Source organism: Aedes aegypti, chromosome 1 (assembly GCF_002204515.2).
Source record: "Aedes aegypti strain LVP_AGWG chromosome 1, AaegL5.0 Primary Assembly, whole genome shotgun sequence".
In the NCBI taxonomy this organism is placed as follows: domain Eukaryota; kingdom Metazoa; phylum Arthropoda; class Insecta; order Diptera; family Culicidae; genus Aedes; species Aedes aegypti.
In genome coordinates, this window is record NC_035107.1 from 226,232,357 (window position 1) to 226,253,645 (window position 21,289).

The following is a 21,289-nucleotide window of genomic DNA, read 5'->3' on the forward strand; positions in this document are numbered from 1 at the left end:
AGGAGTTGTCGACGGAAACCAAAAAAAAAATCAGGAAGAAATTAAAAAAAAAAATCCCGGAGGAACTCCAGAGGATTACACGAGGAACTTGTAGTAAATAGATGATTATACACACTTAAACGGATTCGCCGAGAACCCAACAGCTGTATCTCGGTAATAATTTGACGATTCTCGGTAAAACTTTTACCGAGATTTCGGTAAACGTTTATCGAATCTCGGTAACGTTCGCCGAGATCTCGGCAAAAAATTTGGTTTGCCGAAATCTCGGTAAAATAAGTACCGAGATTCGGCATTGAAAATTACCGAACGCTCAGCTGTTGGGTTCTCGGCGAAAAGTTTTACTGAGGTCGGTGAAATAATTTAAGTGTGTATGTATTGTAGTGAAATTTAACATTGAGTAGTAATTTATTTACGTTGTCCTTTTTCCTAATAGCAATTTGGTTATCTGGAGGAACAAACCCATGCACCGTATTTACAGATCTACACACTCAAACAGACTTTCTGAGTTCGGTAAAGCAATTTACCGAAACAGACCGGTAATTTCAAATATTACAGTTGTCTCGGTAATTACTTGCTAGATTACCGAAATTTGTAAATCAATTTACGGTATATCGGTGATGTCGTCCCATTTTAAAGAGTACGGTAATTTTATTCACCGAAAATATCTGTAAAACGGATCCAATACCGAGTTCGGTAAAGTATTTCTGAACCATCAGTAAATTTGAACTGTCAACTCCGGCTTCCATATGTTTTTCGACAGAAATTGTCAAATACGTAGTGCAACGCAATCCTCCTGAAAGGCGCAACGAAGGCGATGGGCTACGAAATTGGTGTATTAATTCATCATAATCCATTCGAAACTGTTGGTAAAGGCCCAAACGCAATGATAGCGGAACGGCAACGGAAAGCGGAACCGGTTCGCCACCATGAACTACAACAAGCTTGTCGACTCAGTGTTAGTTCAATTTCATTCGTTGTCAGCTCAACCGAGATGGTGTGATTAATCCTGGCGAACCGGTACCGCATTCCGTTGCCGTTCCGCTATCATTGCGTTCGAGCCTTAAGTATCCTTCGGTTCCATGCTTAGCAAATGGAGACAGTTGTTTCTATAATTTCGTTGGTGTTTTCCTTCCAGAAGCAAAACTCAACTCCTCTTTCATCGAGCGCCATGAAGGTCGGAATCGGAATGAGAGGACTGGCAAAACGTGCGGCGCTGGTGGAAATATTATACTACATCGTGTAAAATGGATTTAGGAATAAACAAATATTTGAATACAAATCGCATCAAACGGATAACGTTTTTTTTTTTGTTTTTGAAGGATGCAATAGCTGGGGAACGATGCGGGGAAAAAAATACCGATAGATCGGTAGGTGGACCTTAAATTTACCGAAGCGTTCAGCAATTTTTGACGTTTCATGGCACATCACAGTTTACCGACCATTCGGTACTATTTTCGTTTACCGAACGCATTACCGACTGTTCAGCTGTTGAGATTTCGGTAAATAAACACCGACGTCGGTGATTTATTCTAAGTGTGTACGGTAAACGTTCAGCGAAAACTCGGTAGTTTTGACAGCTGAGGTGCGAAACGCAAATTACCGAAAGGTCAGTAATCTAATCGATTACCGATCGTTCAACTGTTGAGATTTCGGTAATGAGATTACCGAAGTCGGTGATTTGGTCTAAGTGTGTAGTTAGTTTCATTGACAGCTTTGAAATTGAGCGAAATTTTGCCTCACTTGGAACTCGATAGCTTTGCTATGTTTTGACAGATGTTTTTTTTTTTATTTTCGTGAATACACTAATACCATTTTATGCCACCGTTTGCCAAACTGTTGAAAAGTAAAATAGATTTGTGTAAGTGTGTTGTTACAAACTATTTTCCAGATTGTTATTATACATTGCAACCATAACTGTCGAGCTTCTATCGCAATATCATTCAACAATTTTGGCACATAAAAATATGTTGTAACTATTTGTGGCACATTTTCCAAACTGTTAGTTATCGTATTCAGCTTGGGGATTCATACTGTTCAACATAAATGCAACTGTTTAAGATATTTTAACCTTAGGGCCCATTCACAAATTTCATAACGCTAGAGGAGGTGGGTGGGTGTCCTAGCAATGTTACGACCCATACAAAAATTGAATAACATTCATACAAAAAGCGTTACAAGGGGGTGGGTGGGTGACCCTTAAACGGTATGAGAAGCTTACTGTTTGGAATGTGAGTAAAATTGTAATTTTCTATGCGGGTAGTTTTTAACTCTAATAAAATCCCTTAAAAAGCAAAGAATTTTTATTGAAAAATCTTCAATAACTTTTGAGCTGAAATAGATTTCAACAATCTTTTTGCATAAAAATTTGCGTTTTCTCAAGTTTTAAAAGTCGTGTATAGACTGATTTACCGAGAAGTTAATATTAGAAAAACATAATTTACTTGGACCACCCTTGGGGGAATTGGGAGAAAATGCTCTCAATCGGTCCAGCTTTGAGCTACAGAAAAACATGTTTGGCCAAGTTGCTTAAAATTGAATGATCTACAGCTTTGCTGAAGCACGTACAGTTAGCTCTCCCTTACTCGATAATGAAGGGGTCATCGAGTTAGGGAGGTATCGAGTTACATAATACAAAACCAATGCAACTGCGACCCAAGGGACCATCGAAACCATGAAAACCAACTTTTACTGTGGTTCTCTAACTCGATATCGAGATACGGAATACGAGTAAGGGAGAGTTAACTGTATATTATAATTTCTACAAACAAGAAAGTTTGTTTCACCATTTCTATGACAATTTAGACCACTCTCATTTTCACCAAACATCGTTTTCGCCTAATGTTTCATTCTAATGGAAAGTATGCACTAGCCCGTAACGCGGGTAGATCACCTTTTCGAGGTGCGTTACGGGGTAAGATCTATCATATTGTACTCTTATTGTATCTGTTCTTGTGAATACTTATAAGTTAGGGTCGGAAGAGTATAAGAGAGTAACAAGGCACTAAGACCCACCTATTTGTCCTAGATAATGAGGAGGTCGAAGTGAAAAAATGGCTCAATCAGCATCTGAGGTTGGTTTCAACTCATGAGACAATTTCTTTCCGAGTTCAAGAGTTTATCTTTCGATATCTAGGAGGGAAACGATTCCGAATCAGTGGAGTAGCAGACCTCTTAACTTCTAAAATAAGCTTTTTGTTTCAAGAAATCTAAATGTTTCATGGGATGAAACCTGTTCACAGTTTCAAAAAACGACTTTGAACCTTATAAGTAGAAGCAATAATTTGATACGCTAGAGTACCGATGCATGGTCAAAATCAGTATCATTCAACCAGCTTAGTGGCCGAACCTGATTAAAGGGCGCGCTTTTGAGAGTTTAATGGTGACAAACTGTTTTCTGAAAAAGGTATAAATAGCGGTATCTTTTTCTAAAGAGGCTCTACGCAAAATGATAAAGAATGATATTTGTATAAAAAACGACTACTTCATTATTTCTCAATAGTAATGAAGTAGAACGACATGCACTAAACAAAGGACACGGGTATACCACAAAAGATCAAAGAAAACTGGTCGCAGTGGTTCATCCCGAACAGAAACAGATGCACTTCAGCAGCAAAATAAACGCCTATCTCGATGTGTGGGAAATTTCTTGCCAAAAAAAAGCATTTTTCTTTGATCGCAGTACGCAGTAGAAAGGAAATGTCAAATCGAATGGAGTAGAACAGCATACCTAGCTTAAAACTGGTTTATGGAATACTGTGCTACTGAGTGACTGCTTCTTAATTTCACAATATGCGTATTCAGAGTAAACTTAAGGCGAAGTAGGCTTTCATTGAAATTTGTACGCGTCGTTGATGATTGTTGCTAATTCGTCTCACGATTTTGGATCAAAGAAAATCAGTTGGTTTTGCACTGACACAGCTGAAAAAGTATCAGCATACAGTAACCCCACGCAGTTGAATCACCCACAATTTATGAATCAGCTGATTTCAAAAGACAAAATTATCATCAAACTTATCACAAAACATCACAGAATCATTTTTACTGACAAGCAACACATAGTGTTCAGTTATTTCAAGGCTTTTTTATTTTATCTAAAATAGCTCTTGATCGCGGTATGAACCAACAAAATAACTATTTGGGCGCATCGCCCCCTAGACACGCCAGTGGATTTTTCTGCTGTTTGCTCATCCAGACAACTCGCCAAACCCAGACGGTATTGTTCACCGATGGAGCAGTCGATGGATGCACAATAGACTGCTATGCCATGCTATGTCTGCATTGCTACGGATGGATGGACGGGCAGATAAATATGTATCTCCGTTGTCGCTGCGATCGTTGCTGTCCTTGTCCACCCTACAGCGATGCGGAGAGCGATTGGCCGAGGCTGCGGAGACGATAGACACCCAACGATGGCTGGGGTGCTCTCGCACTGACCAAGCCGATCGTTGGTTCTCTCAGTGGATGACGTCACTGATATCGATCATCAGAGCATGGTGGATGGATGGCTTGCTCTGATGATGATATCAGACGTACACGGAGAAATATTTTTACCTAATTTTTGAGTTTAGTTTACCCAAAATTAAGTATACCGATTATAGTTTCAACCCAAAATCTCTCGGTTTTCTCTTTCTCCCACACGAATGTTGTTAAAAATAGACAGAGCTGCATCTATCCAATGGAGGTACTTTGGCCCAATAAGCCAAATTTGGGTAAATGCAACTTTTCTTATGTTTGGGTCGAAAGAACTCAATTTTGCGTTAAATCAACCCAAAATTGAGTATATTTTTCTAATGGAATTAGAGCCAAACTACCTAGTGGGGACCTTGGAAATTTAGCCAAAATTGAGTTATTGGGCTCAACTACGGAATTGCGTTGAAACAACCCAAAATTGAGTTGAATTCCGTGTCCGTGTATCTACTGACCAGTTCAGTTTACCCTCACGGCGCGATCGGTCGCATATTATAGAATATTTTTCCCGCGATTTCGATTAGATGTTTAAGTTACGTTTGAATATAGTGCTTAGTTGAGAACCGAGAAGAGTTTCAATTTAACGGTACGATCGAAATTCCCACGTCTGCTCGGAATCTGCTTTCGGAATCGCTTCAGCTACAGCAAGTGTTTGAATTGCGGACAGATTATTGGCACTGCAGTGACGAAGTGAGAAGTTTTCCCTAGGCTGTCGGTGGTGCTATATGTGGCATAGTGATAGCTAATTGGCGGTGATTGCGCCAATTCGTGATCAAAATTATTGGTCGGCTGCTGGAGCCTAAGCAAGATTGAGGACCCTTCTAGCCGTTATTCGAAGGTGGGTTCCGGATCCGACAATAACTAAATTCATTTTGTAGCTTTTTGGGCTGTATTTTTGGCCAACTTTGTAAGCCGTGTGCCTATTGACGCCTAGCTAGAAACGACGTTTTAAAGTTTGTTTTAAAGATTTTTTATGAAATATTGAGCGTCAAACAACATTTACAGGTTCAATAAACATAACTATGAGAGATAAATGCGTATTTACATATATGGATTTGGATAAGATTTTTGAGTAAAATACTTGATCAATAAATATATATACACACCAGTCACATTTTATGAATCGGCGTTCAAATTACTAGTACTTAGTATTTTTAAAAATGATTCTAAGTTCCAAATAATTTTCAATGTAAAATTTTGTTACGGAAGAGCAAAAGTGCAAAAGGACCGATCATAAACTACAAACATTTATTTTTTTTTTTGGGAAAGAAAAGAACTGGTTTGCATCCTCCCTGATTGATATAAATACCAATTTTGTCATTTTTATTATCACATTTGTAGCACGTAAGTTTTTTTTAAGAATAATTCCCAGGCTAAACTGGTGGCTCTTCTATCAGACACATGGATAAGTAAAAGGTATTCACACTTTTGAAAAATCCAAAAAGCAGAGGCCATTGAGTATCGTTTACATTCCGATTCGTCTGATCGTCATATAATATTGGAATCCTCACACTGAGAAAAATCTGCACGTCAAGGTCATGTGTTTTACTTATAGATTTGCGCAATGAGGAGACCATATGGATTTCATCATTGACTTCACATGTGTATCAAAATTAAGTTGTCATGTGAAGCAAACATGAATGTCCAAATATTAAATCATGAAAACCGACTGATTTGCTTATTGAATTCGAAATGTAGTGACTTTAGTTAGCCATGTGTGACAGGATATGAATGTCATAAGAATGAAAGAAGAAATTTGGTAGAAGAACTCTTGCTCCCCTAAATATGGATTCATGGCTCCTCTGCTTGTGGTAAGCTCACTTGAATGCGAAAGGTAGAATCCTCTTATATCGGATGGTCGGATGGTTGATCACAAACAATTTAGCAATTTTGAACATGGAAATCGATAGCAAAGTTAATCGATTTCATTATAACAAACTCATTGCGCAAATCTATGAATTGACCAACTTGAACATGATGATCATGACACAAGCTAACCATAAACAAAACACACTGAATCCGTGTTGGGTGATGATCTATGCGTCCATAGGTTAACGCAAACGAATCTGAAGGAAAAGCTTCGGGAACTTATGTGGAAAATTTATGAAATCCCTGTTATCGGTTGACGAATCCATCCACGAAGTATGCAAGAAAATCACAGCAAACCGATATGCACGTTCATGAATCGATCCACAATTTTAAACACACAGATCGAACTTTTGGATTTTTATCAGTGCAGTAAAGGCAGTCGAAGAGTCAAGCATTTACGAGTTCTGCCATCTATATCTAATGATTGTCTAATTACACTACCTGCCATCATCCTCCAAATAAACATGCTCCAGAAGCATATAAATCCACAAATTTAATGTTCACTAGGCCCGCTCAGTAGCAAAATTAAAAGTCAAGCAATGTCATGCAGATTCTTGAAATTCTTGGTTCAGGTTCACTCCCGGATATAATTAACGTAGTCTGAGGCAGTGTTTTAATAAATATAAGAACTATATAGCATTTAATTGCAAAATAATTGAGAGTAAACAACTGATTCATAAATCGTGTTCACACTGATTCATAATAGTGGACAACTTTTTCGCCGATTCATAAATTGTGGTTTTAGACAATGTTCAAATAAGTGAAAATTTCAAATGTTTTCAAAAATTTTAATGACAACATTGTGCATGAACTGTAAGTATATACCCCACTTTACCATTCGGCATTGATTTCATCAAAAAAATATTGTTTATTTTGCTTCCTATAATTTTTCAAATTTAAGCTGAGGCTTAAATGATTCATAACTGTGGGACCAGTGTACTTTGACCATGTTAACGCGTACAGTGATACATTTTCAAGTCAATATAAACTATCAAGACTGAGTTTTATCACTTTGAAATACATGCTGAAAATTCATCATTGTTGCCAAAACGAATGACGGGCTACTTAGCCTTAAGGGGACACGGGAGACCGTGCTATTTTCCCTATCTTTCGTCTCACTCTAACAATAATCATCAAAACTTTGTGGAAGCAAATCTCGAGTTTTAGTGAACCGATGAAGCTGAAAATTTATCGGGTTGTGCACTACATATATAGAATCATAGTGATACATTTTCGCATCGATATATGGAGTGGTTTTTGGGATTTGCTTCTTGAAATGGATAGGGTGATTATGATGACGTCCCGTGCGGCCTTAACAGGATTGTGATTTATTTGAAAAAAAAAAATAATGCAACGGTGGCAACAATAAGTTCTTCTCGAAAACGGGCTCTCAAAATCGCGTCAGGACTGTATTGGTATAGTGGAAGTGATTTGTGTGTGATATTTTTTCGACGTGCATGTTGGCGCCTATCCCTACTGGGCTAACATAAACCACAAGAAACAAAATGCCGTGTGCTTCACTTCCTCCCTCGTTTGACAGAACGATTTGTTTTCGTTTGATTCATCAGTGTGACAGTGAGCGGCGTCCGTCGCGTTTTCTTATAAATAACATTTTCCTAAAAGATTTTAATTTTGCTCTTACAATTCTGTAGAAAATTAGACCAAAAATGTCGACACCGAATTTTGAATCCCTGCTGAAGCTGTTCACGGTAAAATAATTTCTTTGAATGGTGTATTTCGATGAAATTTCACGTTTCCAGTTTTTGTTTACCAACAGGACACCCTGAATAAGGCATACAAAGTGAACGAAATCGACCAGCTGAAGGCGGAATACGACGGCCAAAAAGGTCCCACCGATAACGACAAAAAGGCGGCCCTGCATCAGGCGTTCCGGAATCTTCTACTGACCAAGACCGACGACATTCCGGCGATTGAAGGGTTTATCAATTTTGCTGTGGGAGCTTGCCGATTGGAAATGACCTCGGCCACGATTCCGGTGGTTCTGTTAGGGGACATTTTCGACGCCGTAACGCTGGACAAATGCGAACAGATTTTCACCTATGTGGAGAACAATGTTGCCACTTGGAAGGAGGAACTGTTCTTCACCGCTTGCAAGCACAATTTGCTCCGGATGTGTAATGATTTGCTTAGGAGGCTTTCGCGCTCCCAGAACACGGTTTTCTGCGGAAGGATTTTGCTGTTCCTGGCGAAGTTCTTCCCGTTCAGCGAACGGTCCGGGTTGAACATCATCTCGGAGTTCAACCTGGAAAACGTTACCGAATACGGCGTGGAGGGAAGCGAGATGGGCGATCAGTTGGACGGTTTCGAGGAAAATGGCTCCGCAAATCAGCTGAAGATCGATTACAATTTGTACTGCAAGTTCTGGGCGCTGCAGGATTTCTTCCGGAACCCGAACCAATGCTACAACAAGGTGCAGTGGAAAATGTTTGCGGCGGTGAGTAGAAAGTTTTTGAATTAGAGAGTCAACTTCACCTCAACTTCGGATCCTTTTTCAACCCATTTCTAAATTCAAATTGTTCTACCTTTTGATTTGAAAAGGTAATCAAAATTTGAAATAATCAATTCTGCGAAAACATAAATATTGAATGACCTCAAGGGGAGCTCCCATAAAAATGTAGCGAATTAGAACTTAGGGACTTTTCAACCCAAATAAAAATGAAACTGCTTGCAAAAATCAGTTCAGTTGGGTTTAAATGAAAGGCGCGCATTTTTTGTTTTCAGAAACCTTCCAGATGATCCTGGTTTGGTCACTCTAACGACTCTAACTATCGTCTATACACAGCCCACACTATTATGGGTTACTTTGTCAAAATTATTAGTCACTCTATTCTACATGCAATTCAAATGGGAATGATCCATAATAGTGGGTGACCCATGATAGTGCAACCACTCCATATACAGAATAGGTTTTCAGGTGGATTTTAAAGTTAACAATTTTAGGTCAAATTATAAAATTTTCAGGAGATGCAATCTGTGTCAAACTAAGTTTGATGCACAAGGTTGTCCGACAATTCCTGGTAAACCACTCCGCGATCAACTATTTCGCAGTTTGTATGGTTTACTATTTGGGTTTTCCTAAGAATTGCACTGAAAATTGTTGGCATTATCACTGATAACATTTTCATCGACGATTTTCACTTCTTTTGAACACAGGCAGTTGTTTCAAATTGCACTGTTAAAAATATAACATCCCGGTACAAACCGCGAAACGATTCACCTCGAAATGACATGCCACGGAACGGTACTAACCGCGAAATAATAATTCCACTCGGTTGGTTAGCCGTAAACCACTATTCATAATTAAAAACAAGTAATTATCGAGCAACGGACTCATGTTCCGTAACCGGTCGTTTGAGAACGTCGCGACCCATTGGAAGCCTAGGGGCGATCCATTAATTACGTAAGACAATTTTTGGGATTTTTCAACCCCCCCTCCCCCCATGGTAAGATTTTTTGTATGAAAATCAAAAATAAATTGTATGGTGCGTAAGAAATCTCAAACCCCCTTCCCCCCATAAGCCCTTACGTAATTAATGGACGACCCCCTACACAATAGAAATCTCAGCCACCACGTCGGTGGAGAGTGATGTGTGGCATTTCACTACCTAAAAAATAATGCGCGCTCGGGCTAGGCATTGGATATATATAGAAAGCGTTGTGTTTGGATGGGCATCTAATTCTTCCGAAAGAGGTGCACTTTGCGAAAAAGAAGAGCCATGCGAGTTTTTCGAAATTCAAGCCTACTGCTACACTCAAAATAATCCACACGTCAAGGCTATGTGAAAACATACGTAGTTTTATCCATCGCACTTTCCACGTAGGGGGGCCAGATAGCCGTAGTGGTAAATACACAGCTATTCAGCATGACCATGCTGAGGGTCGTGGGTTCGAGTTTCGCTGGTCGAGGATCTTTTCGTAAAGGAAATTTTCTCGATGCCCAGGGCATAGAATATCTTCGTACCTGCCACACGATATACACATGCAAAAATGGTCAATCGGCAAAGAAAGCTCTCAGTTAATAACTGTGGAAGTGCTCATAAGAACACTAATCTGAGAAGCAGGCTTTGTCCCAGTTGAAACTTAACGCCAGAAAGAAGAAGAAGACTTTCCACGTAGCACTTACGTGAATCATAGATAACACAAAATGAACGCATGAACTGCATTACTTCGATTCCACCAGGGTTTCACGTCACAGCTACGTGTTTTTCCTGTACCTTTTACGAAGACTTTTAATACTTGCTATCTGATGCTACAATAAGAATCATATATATAAAATCCCAGAGTTGTCTGTCTGTCAGTAACGCTTTGAAATGTTTCATCGAAATATTTCATTGAGCGCTACAACAGCAAATATAGAGCACTGCAACAGTTAATTTTATTATTAGAACATTACAATTGCAAATTGTTGAGCACCGCTACAGCTTTTTGACACCATTTTCTAGAGTTTTGTGGAACAATTCGTAGAAGATTCTCGAACTTTTTACCATTGTCGTGGTTTAGCAGCTTGGTCGGTGATTAAAACGTAAACAAATTAACTTCAATCAAGTTGTAGTTCGGTCCAACTTGAATCGGGTTGGGGTTGAAAATGTGATTCAGAACGGGTTTCGCCAGTTCCAAATCAGGCTCAAAAACGAATTCCACAAATTCAAAAGCAAGATAAACATGAATGAGGTGAATATGCGCCAAATATTTGAGTTTAATGTTTTTTAACTGGATTTTATCGAGTTTTATTAAATTACACCAATCCACCATGAGTCGATTTTCCATGACTCGATATCGACTTATGGATGCATATTCAAAACTAAATTTTATGCTTGCCATGCTGGTCCCCTATACAGCATTCCGAAGCATTCCTGTTCCACGACTCGATATTTTCATGAGTCGTTCCCTTCATCAAAACTGTGATTTTGAAAGACGACACTAAATTTTAATACACTGCAACAGCTATCCAGCAGAATGTTCTAGACTTTTCGATAAGATTCTACTCGCTAATTCATAGAATAGATTCGCTTTTCGCTAATTCATAGAATCGTCTGGATCTTTTGAAATGTTTCACAATATAAGAAACACTACAACAATTATTTCAGGTTAGAACATTACTGCCCATAAAAGCATAACTGTCCCATATTGATTTTAGAACCAACACGTTTTTTCATTGCAACATTCATGTTTTAATGTGCCTTTCACTAGGCATATGAAAATATATACACTTTGTTTGAAAATGTTGTGGAAAAATATGAAGTTGATACAGTCCCATATGGAAAAATAAAGGCATAACAGTCTCTATATGAACTTTAAACCCTAATAACAAATGCAAAACTGGAATTATGTTCAACTTCATATTTTTTACTGATCAATATTAGCAAAATGAATATTTTGTGGGGTGGAGCTAAATGAATATTGCATTCAAAAATTTGCCAGAAAATTATAAACATTTGTATGAAAATGCAAACTTCAAACTTTGAGCGCTGTTTTCTCAATGCCTATTAATTCCATATGAGACAGTTATGCCTTTATGGGCAGATTACAACAGCATTAAGATCACGTACTTGAAAGAGTACGGTCAGAACAAAAAATTAGGCGATTTTGCGGTCATCAGTATCATGCAGGGTTCTGAATTTTCGTATCAATGATGCGAAATCTACGATTTTTCGCACGTAAGGAGAATGCTTTTTTCGCTTCCTCACGTGAACATCTTTTATCGCTCACACTAATTTTCTCTGGAGCTACGATGGTGGATAACCGAAAATCACTCCACTCCGGGGATAATATATTTTTCACTCCATCATATTTTCGCTCACCAACTGCTCCCGAGAATTATCACTATGTGGATAAACAAAAACTAGTGCCGGCGACGGGATTCGAACCTAGAACATTGCTAAAAACAACCGCGATGCGTGCACGCTAACCTTACTACCACACCAACAGTTAATTTGATGCATAAAAGAAACTGCTGCTTGTGGCGATGGACACATGAAAAGTTCTCCATGGAGAGGAGAATGATAAAATAAAATTCTCACAGCTGTGGAATTGTGCCATTATCTATTTTCGCTTTGTTTTGTAGACGGATAATTTCGCAAGGCAGCTAATCGCTGAAAATTGCTGTGAGGGATAAATCCATTATCGTGAGAGTGAGTGAGAATTCGGAAGCCTGGTATCATGTGCTTTGAAAGAGTATACACAGCTTTTCGCTTTTAAATTTTATATGATTCCGAATTCAAATTCCAAGTTAGTCAATAAAGTCAAGAACATATTATTTATACAAATGTTACCACTTGCTCTAATCCAGTAAATTAAAAACTTTTAATGAAGAAACATCTTGCGAAAAGTTTTTCATATAGTTTCATGAAGCATTTTATGTTAAAAACTACAATGTTTGGATGTTATAAATTTCTTTAAGCAAGCTTGCAATTCACTGAGATCAAATTAAATGCGTTTACAACCTATGATATTAATTGCCATTCGTTTCTTGTTTGGGCTTATGAAAAATAGTATAAAATTTAAATTCATTTCAGAATTATGACTGTTATTTTTTATCAGCAATAGGGTAACGGTCGTATTTTGGACCCCCTAAGGAAGTGATATTAGTTGTTTGTCCCAATTAATTAATTGCACAGCGCAACCAAGTCAAAGAACATGCTAAAATGTAGAGAAAAACTTCCTTTACAAGATAAAAATGCCCAAACGGCCATGTAGGATCCAGAAAACGTCGAAAATAATTGAATTGTGATGTACAGCTTTTCATTATTATGGACACACCAATACATTTTGGACCCTCAAAGTATATATTTTGGACCCCCGGTGTTATTCATCGTTTGGCGACAAAGCTCACGACACTGGTTGTATGATACGCTTGCCCATAGTCTAATCAATCGATTGACAATGGAAAACCGAAGAAATTCTACGCTTTTAGTCCAGAAATTTGAAAAAAGTTTTTGTTTACATTTGAAAAAATTCTGACGGCTTAAATTTCTGTGTGTAACGTGTTGTAACGGTTGTATGGATGAACCAAAGAGCTAATAATTTCAAAGCTGAACTGATCACTTCGACATCTGGTGGCTAGTAGGAGAACCGTCATAAAAGAGGTTGGGTTGAGAACGCACCGTGTGCAGCATAGGAAGGAGCACGCATATTACACTTTTTCTCGAAATAGTTATGTTGTAGACGATCAGAGAGCATTGAAAAACATGATAAACTTTTTTTCCTTCCAAAATGTACAGATCCGGTCAGTGCTCATGTACGATTTGTGGGATAAAATTGGAAAATTGGTGTTTGGCTACATAGGTTATAAACATCCGGATTCTTTGTTTGTGGCTAAATTTGTTGTGAAATCATGCGTATCGCAAGAATAAAGGGTTAAAATGATTATGCCAATGGATAATAGTTTAATAATTAATTGATTATGAGCTAATTTTTGGGTCGAAAAATTGAATTTTGGACGTAAACAAACATTTTCAATGACATTTCTCTCCTTCTTACCTAGCGACCTCTATGCTGGTGGCATATTAAATTTGCCTATTGAGTTAAATTAATTTCAGATAAAATAAACACATTTTCTTTGTACAAACGATTGATGCAAGTACGGAATAGTCCTATCTTTCCAAATGGCATGCGAAATGAGTTGGTCTTTCGATTTAAACTTGGAAATTTGCAGGAAAATGGACCAGAGGGTCCAAAATATATTGGTTACCCTAATTGCCCTGAGAAAATGTTCTAGATGTGTGGGGATAAAACATAACAAAAAATTCTATGCTGATGACCATCGAACGAAATGTTGAACAATTGATTGATAAATTAATTTATTATGTTTATTATTATTTATTTATATATTTATTATTATTATTATTTTTAAGTCTACCACCGTTTAACATTTAAACTATGATTCGAACTATGTGACCGTTTAAAATTTAACCTATGATTCATTCAAAGATTTACTCGATCGCATCATATAAACAAGGATTAATTTTTTTAACACTGAACTTTTTCATAACAAATTCCACGATTAGGTATTTAAAATGACTGTCGTAAAATATCGTTTCATAGATCAAACTGAAATTTAGCAGAATTAGTATAAGCCCAGAAAATTTGAATGCGCAGGAAAATATCTGATATCCGTCTACCCCTAAAAGAAATGCTTTGATTTATGACCAAAAAACTACCAAATAAGTACTTAAAAGTCGTTTGAAATGGTAAAAAAATCGCAATAATGTTTTTTAGCATATCATTAAACCGGGAATATTTTTGAAATACCGGGAAAAAACCGGGAGAAAACCGGGAATTTTAAATTGACTTTTCACTGGAAAAATTGGTAAAAATCATTTACATTACTACTTTGAGCTCCATCTATTAAAGGCTTTAAAAAATGATAAATAGTTTTCCAAATAACATGTTCAAAAATACCTTTTCTATCATCGGTAAAAAATATTCCGGGGCAAGATGAGCACCCCCCTGGAAAGATGAAATTTACTAAAGAAAACTTTTATTTTTCAATGCTTGTAATATCCGAAGATATTATGTTTAATATCGGATGGTTTTTATCTTCAACAAGCTCAATTGTCAAAAACACTTTAGCTACACATTGAAAGAACAGACGGATTCCGACTGCCATCGTGGTATCAATCCGGTTGCAACCCGTTTGTGGTGCCCCGGTGCATGGATTTGAAAAAAAAGATCTTTGCGTGTCGATGATACTGCCTTTCGTCCGAAACGGGATACATTACAGGTGATTTATCAAAAAGCAACTGCCGTTAAAGGTACAGTACTCTCCGCCCAGCTCTATTAGAAGAAATAAAAAATAAATCAATAAAGAATTGAAGTTAAATTTGAACAAAGTTTACTTACCATCTTTTAACTATTGTATGCGACTTTGAAGGTCTTGGAGTCAAACTTACATTATTTTTTCAACGATCGGCCATTTTTTTTATTCACCATAAAACAGAATGAACTAGGAGCTGAACTGTCAAAATATCGGTTCATTCACCCGTACGTTCTTTCCACGTAAGAGTGATGTTCCCCAACAGTAAATGTTATTAAGGGTTCATATTTCATATATATCTACGTCTAGGGGATAATTACCGTCGTCAGGTAAACTGAAGAAAGATGCATTGTTTTGGAATCTACGTGATTTTCCTCGTAGCTTTGACGTGTGGATTATTTTGAGTGTATGATATCGCAAACAACATAAGAGACATTCTTGCAAATGACCCAGCCAGAGAAACAGCACTAATTTCATTCATCAAAGATGGTGGATTATACAGGGCTATTTGAGCCGAACCTAAGGCTTGGACCTGGACACCTAGATCCAATATAAAATAACCACACCATTCTTCGGCTCGCAAGATAATTGGGGGTACAAGGGTAACACGCAATTTAAAAATGTAATCTACACTTACGGCTTATTTCAATGACGAAGAAATTTCACATAACTCTTAGACACCGTTGGGGTATTCAACAACAATAATAGATAGAATCGAAGCTTTGTAAAATTTAGATATGCCTCAGATTTTGCTATACTGTAGGCGGATTCTGGCCCGTATTTTCTCCGAAGAAAAGAAAATTTTCTTGCTGGTCAGTTATAATTTCTTCTCTTCGAAGAAAATGTGTGCCTTAATTCACTTACTGATCTTATTATTTTGTCACTCATTTTTTAAATTTCGAATATAAATGTCTCATTTTTCGGACCTTAATAATTAACATGAAGGAACTGTAACAAAATCATTTAATTATTAGAGAAGGAACCAATATGATCAGGGATTTATTCTAGTTTTTTGAGCTGGTCTTATTGTTTTGTTCGAAAATATACAATTCTAGCGTAACTTATGATCTCCCCATAAAAAGCATTGATTAGTTCATTGTTTTTAAACAAATAAACGGATCACGATGAAAACTATCATCACTAGGAGATAGAGCATCGTAGCATTGTTAAATAACGTGTAAATCCATTCGTTTGTACTCCTGCTGCATCTATAAGGATAGAGCCTGCTTCTCAGCTTTGTGTTCTTATGAGCACTTCCACAGTTATTAACTGAGAGCTTTTTTTGTCAAAGTTGCCATTTTTGCATTCGTATATCGTGTGGCAGGTACGATGATACTCTATGCCCAGGGAAGTCAAGGAAATTTCCACTACGAAAAGACGCCAGGACCTTTAGCTTCAGCATGGCTTTGCTTAGCAGCCGCAGACTCTAACCTATAGGTTTTAGCTAAAGAAGGACCAACGGTTGCCACCCTGTAGTTTGTAACTTTTTGTTAGAGATCAAAGAAGGTTAAAGTACAATTATTGTAAGGTACCCCGGGGCAAGTGAGAATCCGGGGTAAGTGGGGCGTTTCGTCATAGCTCAACTAGGAAAAGTTTTTCATGGGGGTATTCTTCTAGAAAGTTGAAGATACAATGACAAGGAGTGTATTTAGTACTAAACATATTGTTATTTTTATTACCATGTGGTTCATATAACAGTTGTCAGGTCAGCGCCATTTTCAACTTGCATGACAAATTGTGACACGTTTCACGTCTTACATTGACTCGCAAAAATTAAATGTGTTTTAAATAGCATTTCCATCAGTAAGCTATAATTTTTAGTATTATTACAAGCTGCTAACGATAAACCAGTATTTTGTTTTCATTTCATATGAAATTTTCGATGGTCTATCTTACCCCAAAATATATTTGTACCTGGGGTAAGTGGGACCTATCAAAACAAAAACCAGAATCAAAACTTTTCGTACACGTTTCATACATTTTGCTAGAGAGTAGCACTAAAACATTCAAACAAATGATTTTTATCAAAAAAGATCAACCTCAAATTACGTAATTGCATAAGAGGGAGAAGAAAAGTATTATTATTCTTTATTTTTTAATTAATTTTTTATTTTTGAAATACGACTTCAAAATTGAACAAACACACAGCTGAAATTTGAAATGCATCATGAGAACGATTACTTTTCTATGTTATTTGAACTTTATTTGTTATTTCTACCAAATTAAGTAGTGATGGAAAACAATTCCATCCCATAAGGTGGTTTTCTGTCATGTATATAAATAATAACAAAACATATTTATAATTTCGTCAATTATTGATTGTTTATGTGCTACATTTTAATTAAGAACTTATAAATGATATATTTTGAACGCTTTTATTGAGGAATTTTCAGTTAATATTAAATGTGAGGTGACATACTACTAAATAAAAGGTTTCTTCCTAAAACGTAACGTATTTTATGGTTGATCCCTTATGTGCATCAAATATGTACTTAAAATTAAAAATCTATGACTTATCAATCCTATTATTGTAATGATTGACTTAATGATGTGGATTGACGCATGAAACTGGATGTGTCCCACTTGCCCCGCTTAGCGAGGTAACTGCGTCCATTGGCTCATTCTAAAACTTTCTTCCAAGGTTTTCACAATTTCGAAATTATTCGATTAGTTTCATGCACACACCAGCAAATATGTTGCCAAAACGTGATTGTGTTGTTGGATTTGAAAAATATTGACAATTTTGAAAATTTTATTGAACAATTTGTTTGAACTATCGTTTTTTTCGTTCCCACTTGCCCCGCGGTACCTTACTTTTTATTTTCTACTCGTTTCAGCATGCCGGAAGTGTACTCTCCGCATTCAGCAGTTTCAAACTGGAAGAACCTCGATCAGCTTCCAGCAGTAGCAGCGCATCCGCCAACAAATACGGAACCACCCCGATGGACATCCCACCCGAAGAACAAATTCGAGATTCCGGGCACTTTTTCGCCAAATTTCTCACCAACCCCAAGTTACTTTCGCTTCAGCTGTCCGATTCGAATTTCCGCCGGTCGGTCCTGGTACAGCTACTGATCTTGTTTCAGTATCTGAACTCGACGGTTAAGTTCAAGGCGGACAACCATCTGCTCACCCAGGTGCAGATCGATTGGCTCCGAGAAACGGAGACCACGGTTTACAAGCTCATTGAGGAATCTCCGCCAAATGGGAAGAAGTTTTCCGAATCGGTTCGACACATGTTGTCCCGCGAAGAGCTGTGGAACAGCTGGAAGAACGAAGGATGCAAGGAATTCAAACGTCCAGATGCGGCTGCAGCTGCTGGAGCGACCACAACTACGAACGCCTCCGGCGAAGACCCATCGCCACCGGTTCGCCTTCCCCAGAAGCGTCCCCGTAAGCCTCTGGGCGATCTGATCCGGGATTCCACCAAGCAGGGCAAGTTCTACATGGGCAATCCGGAGTTGACCCGGCTGTGGAACACCTGCCCGGACAATCTCCAGGCATGCAAGGGCGAAGATCGCAACTTTTTGCCATCGTTGGAAGCATATCTGGATGGTTCCAAGGAGAAACAGGATCCATCGTTTGAGTGGAGGGCATTGCGGCTGTTGGCTCGACAGTCCCCGCATTTCTTCACGTTGTTCAATAGCCCTTCGTACAAGGTGGCCGACTATCTGGAGAGCGTGAGGAAGAAGATTCAAAAGGACAAGGTCGACATCAAGCAGGAAGTGATTCAGGAAGATGTTCCGTCGCAGAACGAGAACGAACAAAACGAGGCGGAGGGAGAGGGATTCGTTAATGAAGAGGAAACCGATCAGGTGAGTCGTTATTTGTTTCCCATTACAGGTCTAGCAGGTCTCTTTTTTGATACTTGGTCACTATGTCAATTCAAGTCTCTAAAAAGTCTATTTTTTTAAATGGTAGGATTCTGTGGAGAATCCTGGTATGATTCTAAAGAGAACCCTGGTAGGATTCTAAGGAGAAACCTGGTAGAATTCTATGAAGAATCCTTGTTGAATTATGTGTAGAATCCCGGTGGGATTCCAAGGGGAATCCGGCTAAGATTCTGAGTACAATCATAGTAGGATTATGATGGTATAATTTTTTTTAATGTGTGGTCTCTAAGATTGATATTCTTAAAACACTTAGTTGCTACGAGCCCTACCAATAACAACCGTTCCTTCTTTATCGTTTTTTCGTCTTCTAGATGGATTCGGAGCTGCTCAAAACGGAACAGCTCACCCCGGAGGACAAGAACACCCACAAGACCATCACCGTGACGAAGGCCCAGATGGCCGAACTGGCACCAAGCATCGGCAAGGACTGGAAGAAGCTCGCCACCAAGCTGGGCTACAATGGCGACGAGATCCAGTACTTCGAGTCGGAGAATGCCACGGTCGGCGATCAGTGTCGACACCTGCTGCAGGTGTGGTTCGAGGACGACATGGACGCCAGCCTGGATCAGCTGGCCTACATCCTGGAGGGGCTAGAGATGCTGACGGCGGCCGAAGCGGTCAAGCAGATGATCGCCGCGCTCAGCGACGACAAGGTGGAGGAAGTTTCCGATTAGTAAGGATTAGCGATAGAGAACTAGTTTTAGGGACAAATAGAAATCGAAATTCGTTTTTCGTGAAACTGAACGGAAATAAGAGGATTAATTACAATGTGATGTATCACAGGCCTTCTTTTTCTCTAAAGAAAAAGCGTAATAAAACGAAGTACATGGTTGCAGGTAGATCCAGTGGTGTTGGAGCTACGCCGTAGAAAGTCGAGAATAAGTATGCAGTGGGGGATGACCCATGAAACCTTAATGATCGAGACAACTGGAGAAGTATCGCCCAAAATCGACAAGGTATGTACACTCAAAAAAAATCCAAACGTCATTGCTACGTGAAAAATCACGTAGATCATTTTTTACCTCCACTTCACCTGCCTAAGATAAAGATCACTAAAACATTTATAACCACCAAATGGATCAATGCACGAGTTCACGAATTTGACGTTTGAGAGGTTCCAAATTCATTCGTTTCCATGGCCACGTAAATAACACGGCACCGCTCAAACGTCAAATAATGAACTCGTGCATCGGTCCATAGTGACACGGTAATGTTTACTGAGGTTACCTATCGCACTTACGTGGAATAGGCTAGGGGAAGTGGTTCACCTAGCATGAATGAGGGATGAACTTATCGCTGAGAAAAAGTAGATTTTGTATGAAATTTGACAAGTATTTGAATGACAGATTCATCTTTGTTCATCCACTTCTCCTAGCCTATGGACCGATGCACGAGTTCACTAATCTGACGTTTGAGCGGTGCCGAATTCACTCGTTGCCATGGTTACGTAAATAACATGGCACCGCTCAAATGTCAAATAGTGAACCCGTGCATCGGATCATGGACCGATGCACGAGTTCACTATCTGACGTTTGAGCGTTGTCGTGTTATTTATATGACCATGGCAACGAGTGAATTCGGCACCGCTCAAACGTCAAATTAGTGAACTCGTGCATCGGTCCATAGGCTAGGAGAAGTGGATGAACAAAGATGAATCTGTCATTCAAATACTTGTCAAATTTCATACAAAATCTACTTTTTCTCAGCGATAAGTTCATCCCTCATTCATGCTAGGTGAACCACTTCCCCTAGCCTATTCACGTAGGTGCCTAAGTTCATTTTGACATTTGCATAGTGTACGTACATTCGGTGTTGAGCTCAAATCCTAAGATGGCGCCCGCTTGATTTTTGAAGAACTTCAGAAGCTGCTGCTGCTTTAAACACTGTAAGATTGATTTCAAGGTAAATATGCTTTGAATACCGAAGAATTCCTGCATTACTTCATATTTTATATACTGCTTCGCGACTCAAAATGGGTGAACCAACGTGCGAAGTTTGATTTTTGACCAACTTCGCCGTGTCGCAACTCGATTCTCAATAGTGCGCATAATGCACACAATGGAGGGTATAGATGCGCACTATAGCGAAGTGACTCGCGACGTGGCAAAGTTGGTCAAAAATCGAACTTCGCACGTTGGTTCACCCATTTTTAGTCGCTAAGCAGTATACCTGATTTATAACCTCTATTAATTATAGCACACGAAGGCTACAACAAGACAGACCAAACTCACAAAATTGGGGAAACAGGATTCAAAATGCTCAGATCGACAATAAAAATATCACA

The 21,289-nt window shown here is 38.5% G+C and overlaps 1 protein-coding gene across 1 annotated transcript; it reads left to right on the forward strand.

Annotated features, from left to right (window-relative positions):
• The first annotated feature begins 7,896 nt into the window (after positions 1–7,896).
• Positions 7,897–19,749, forward strand: LOC5580204 (THO complex subunit 1). Its single transcript, XM_001655566.2, has 4 exons — positions 7,897–8,045; positions 8,114–8,791; positions 17,950–18,927; positions 19,317–19,749. Exons 1-4 carry the CDS (start codon positions 8,004–8,006, stop codon positions 19,677–19,679), a joined length of 2,061 nt encoding a protein of 686 aa, XP_001655616.2. The 5' UTR covers positions 7,897–8,003; the 3' UTR covers positions 19,680–19,749.
• Positions 19,750–21,289: the final 1,540 nt, after the last annotated feature.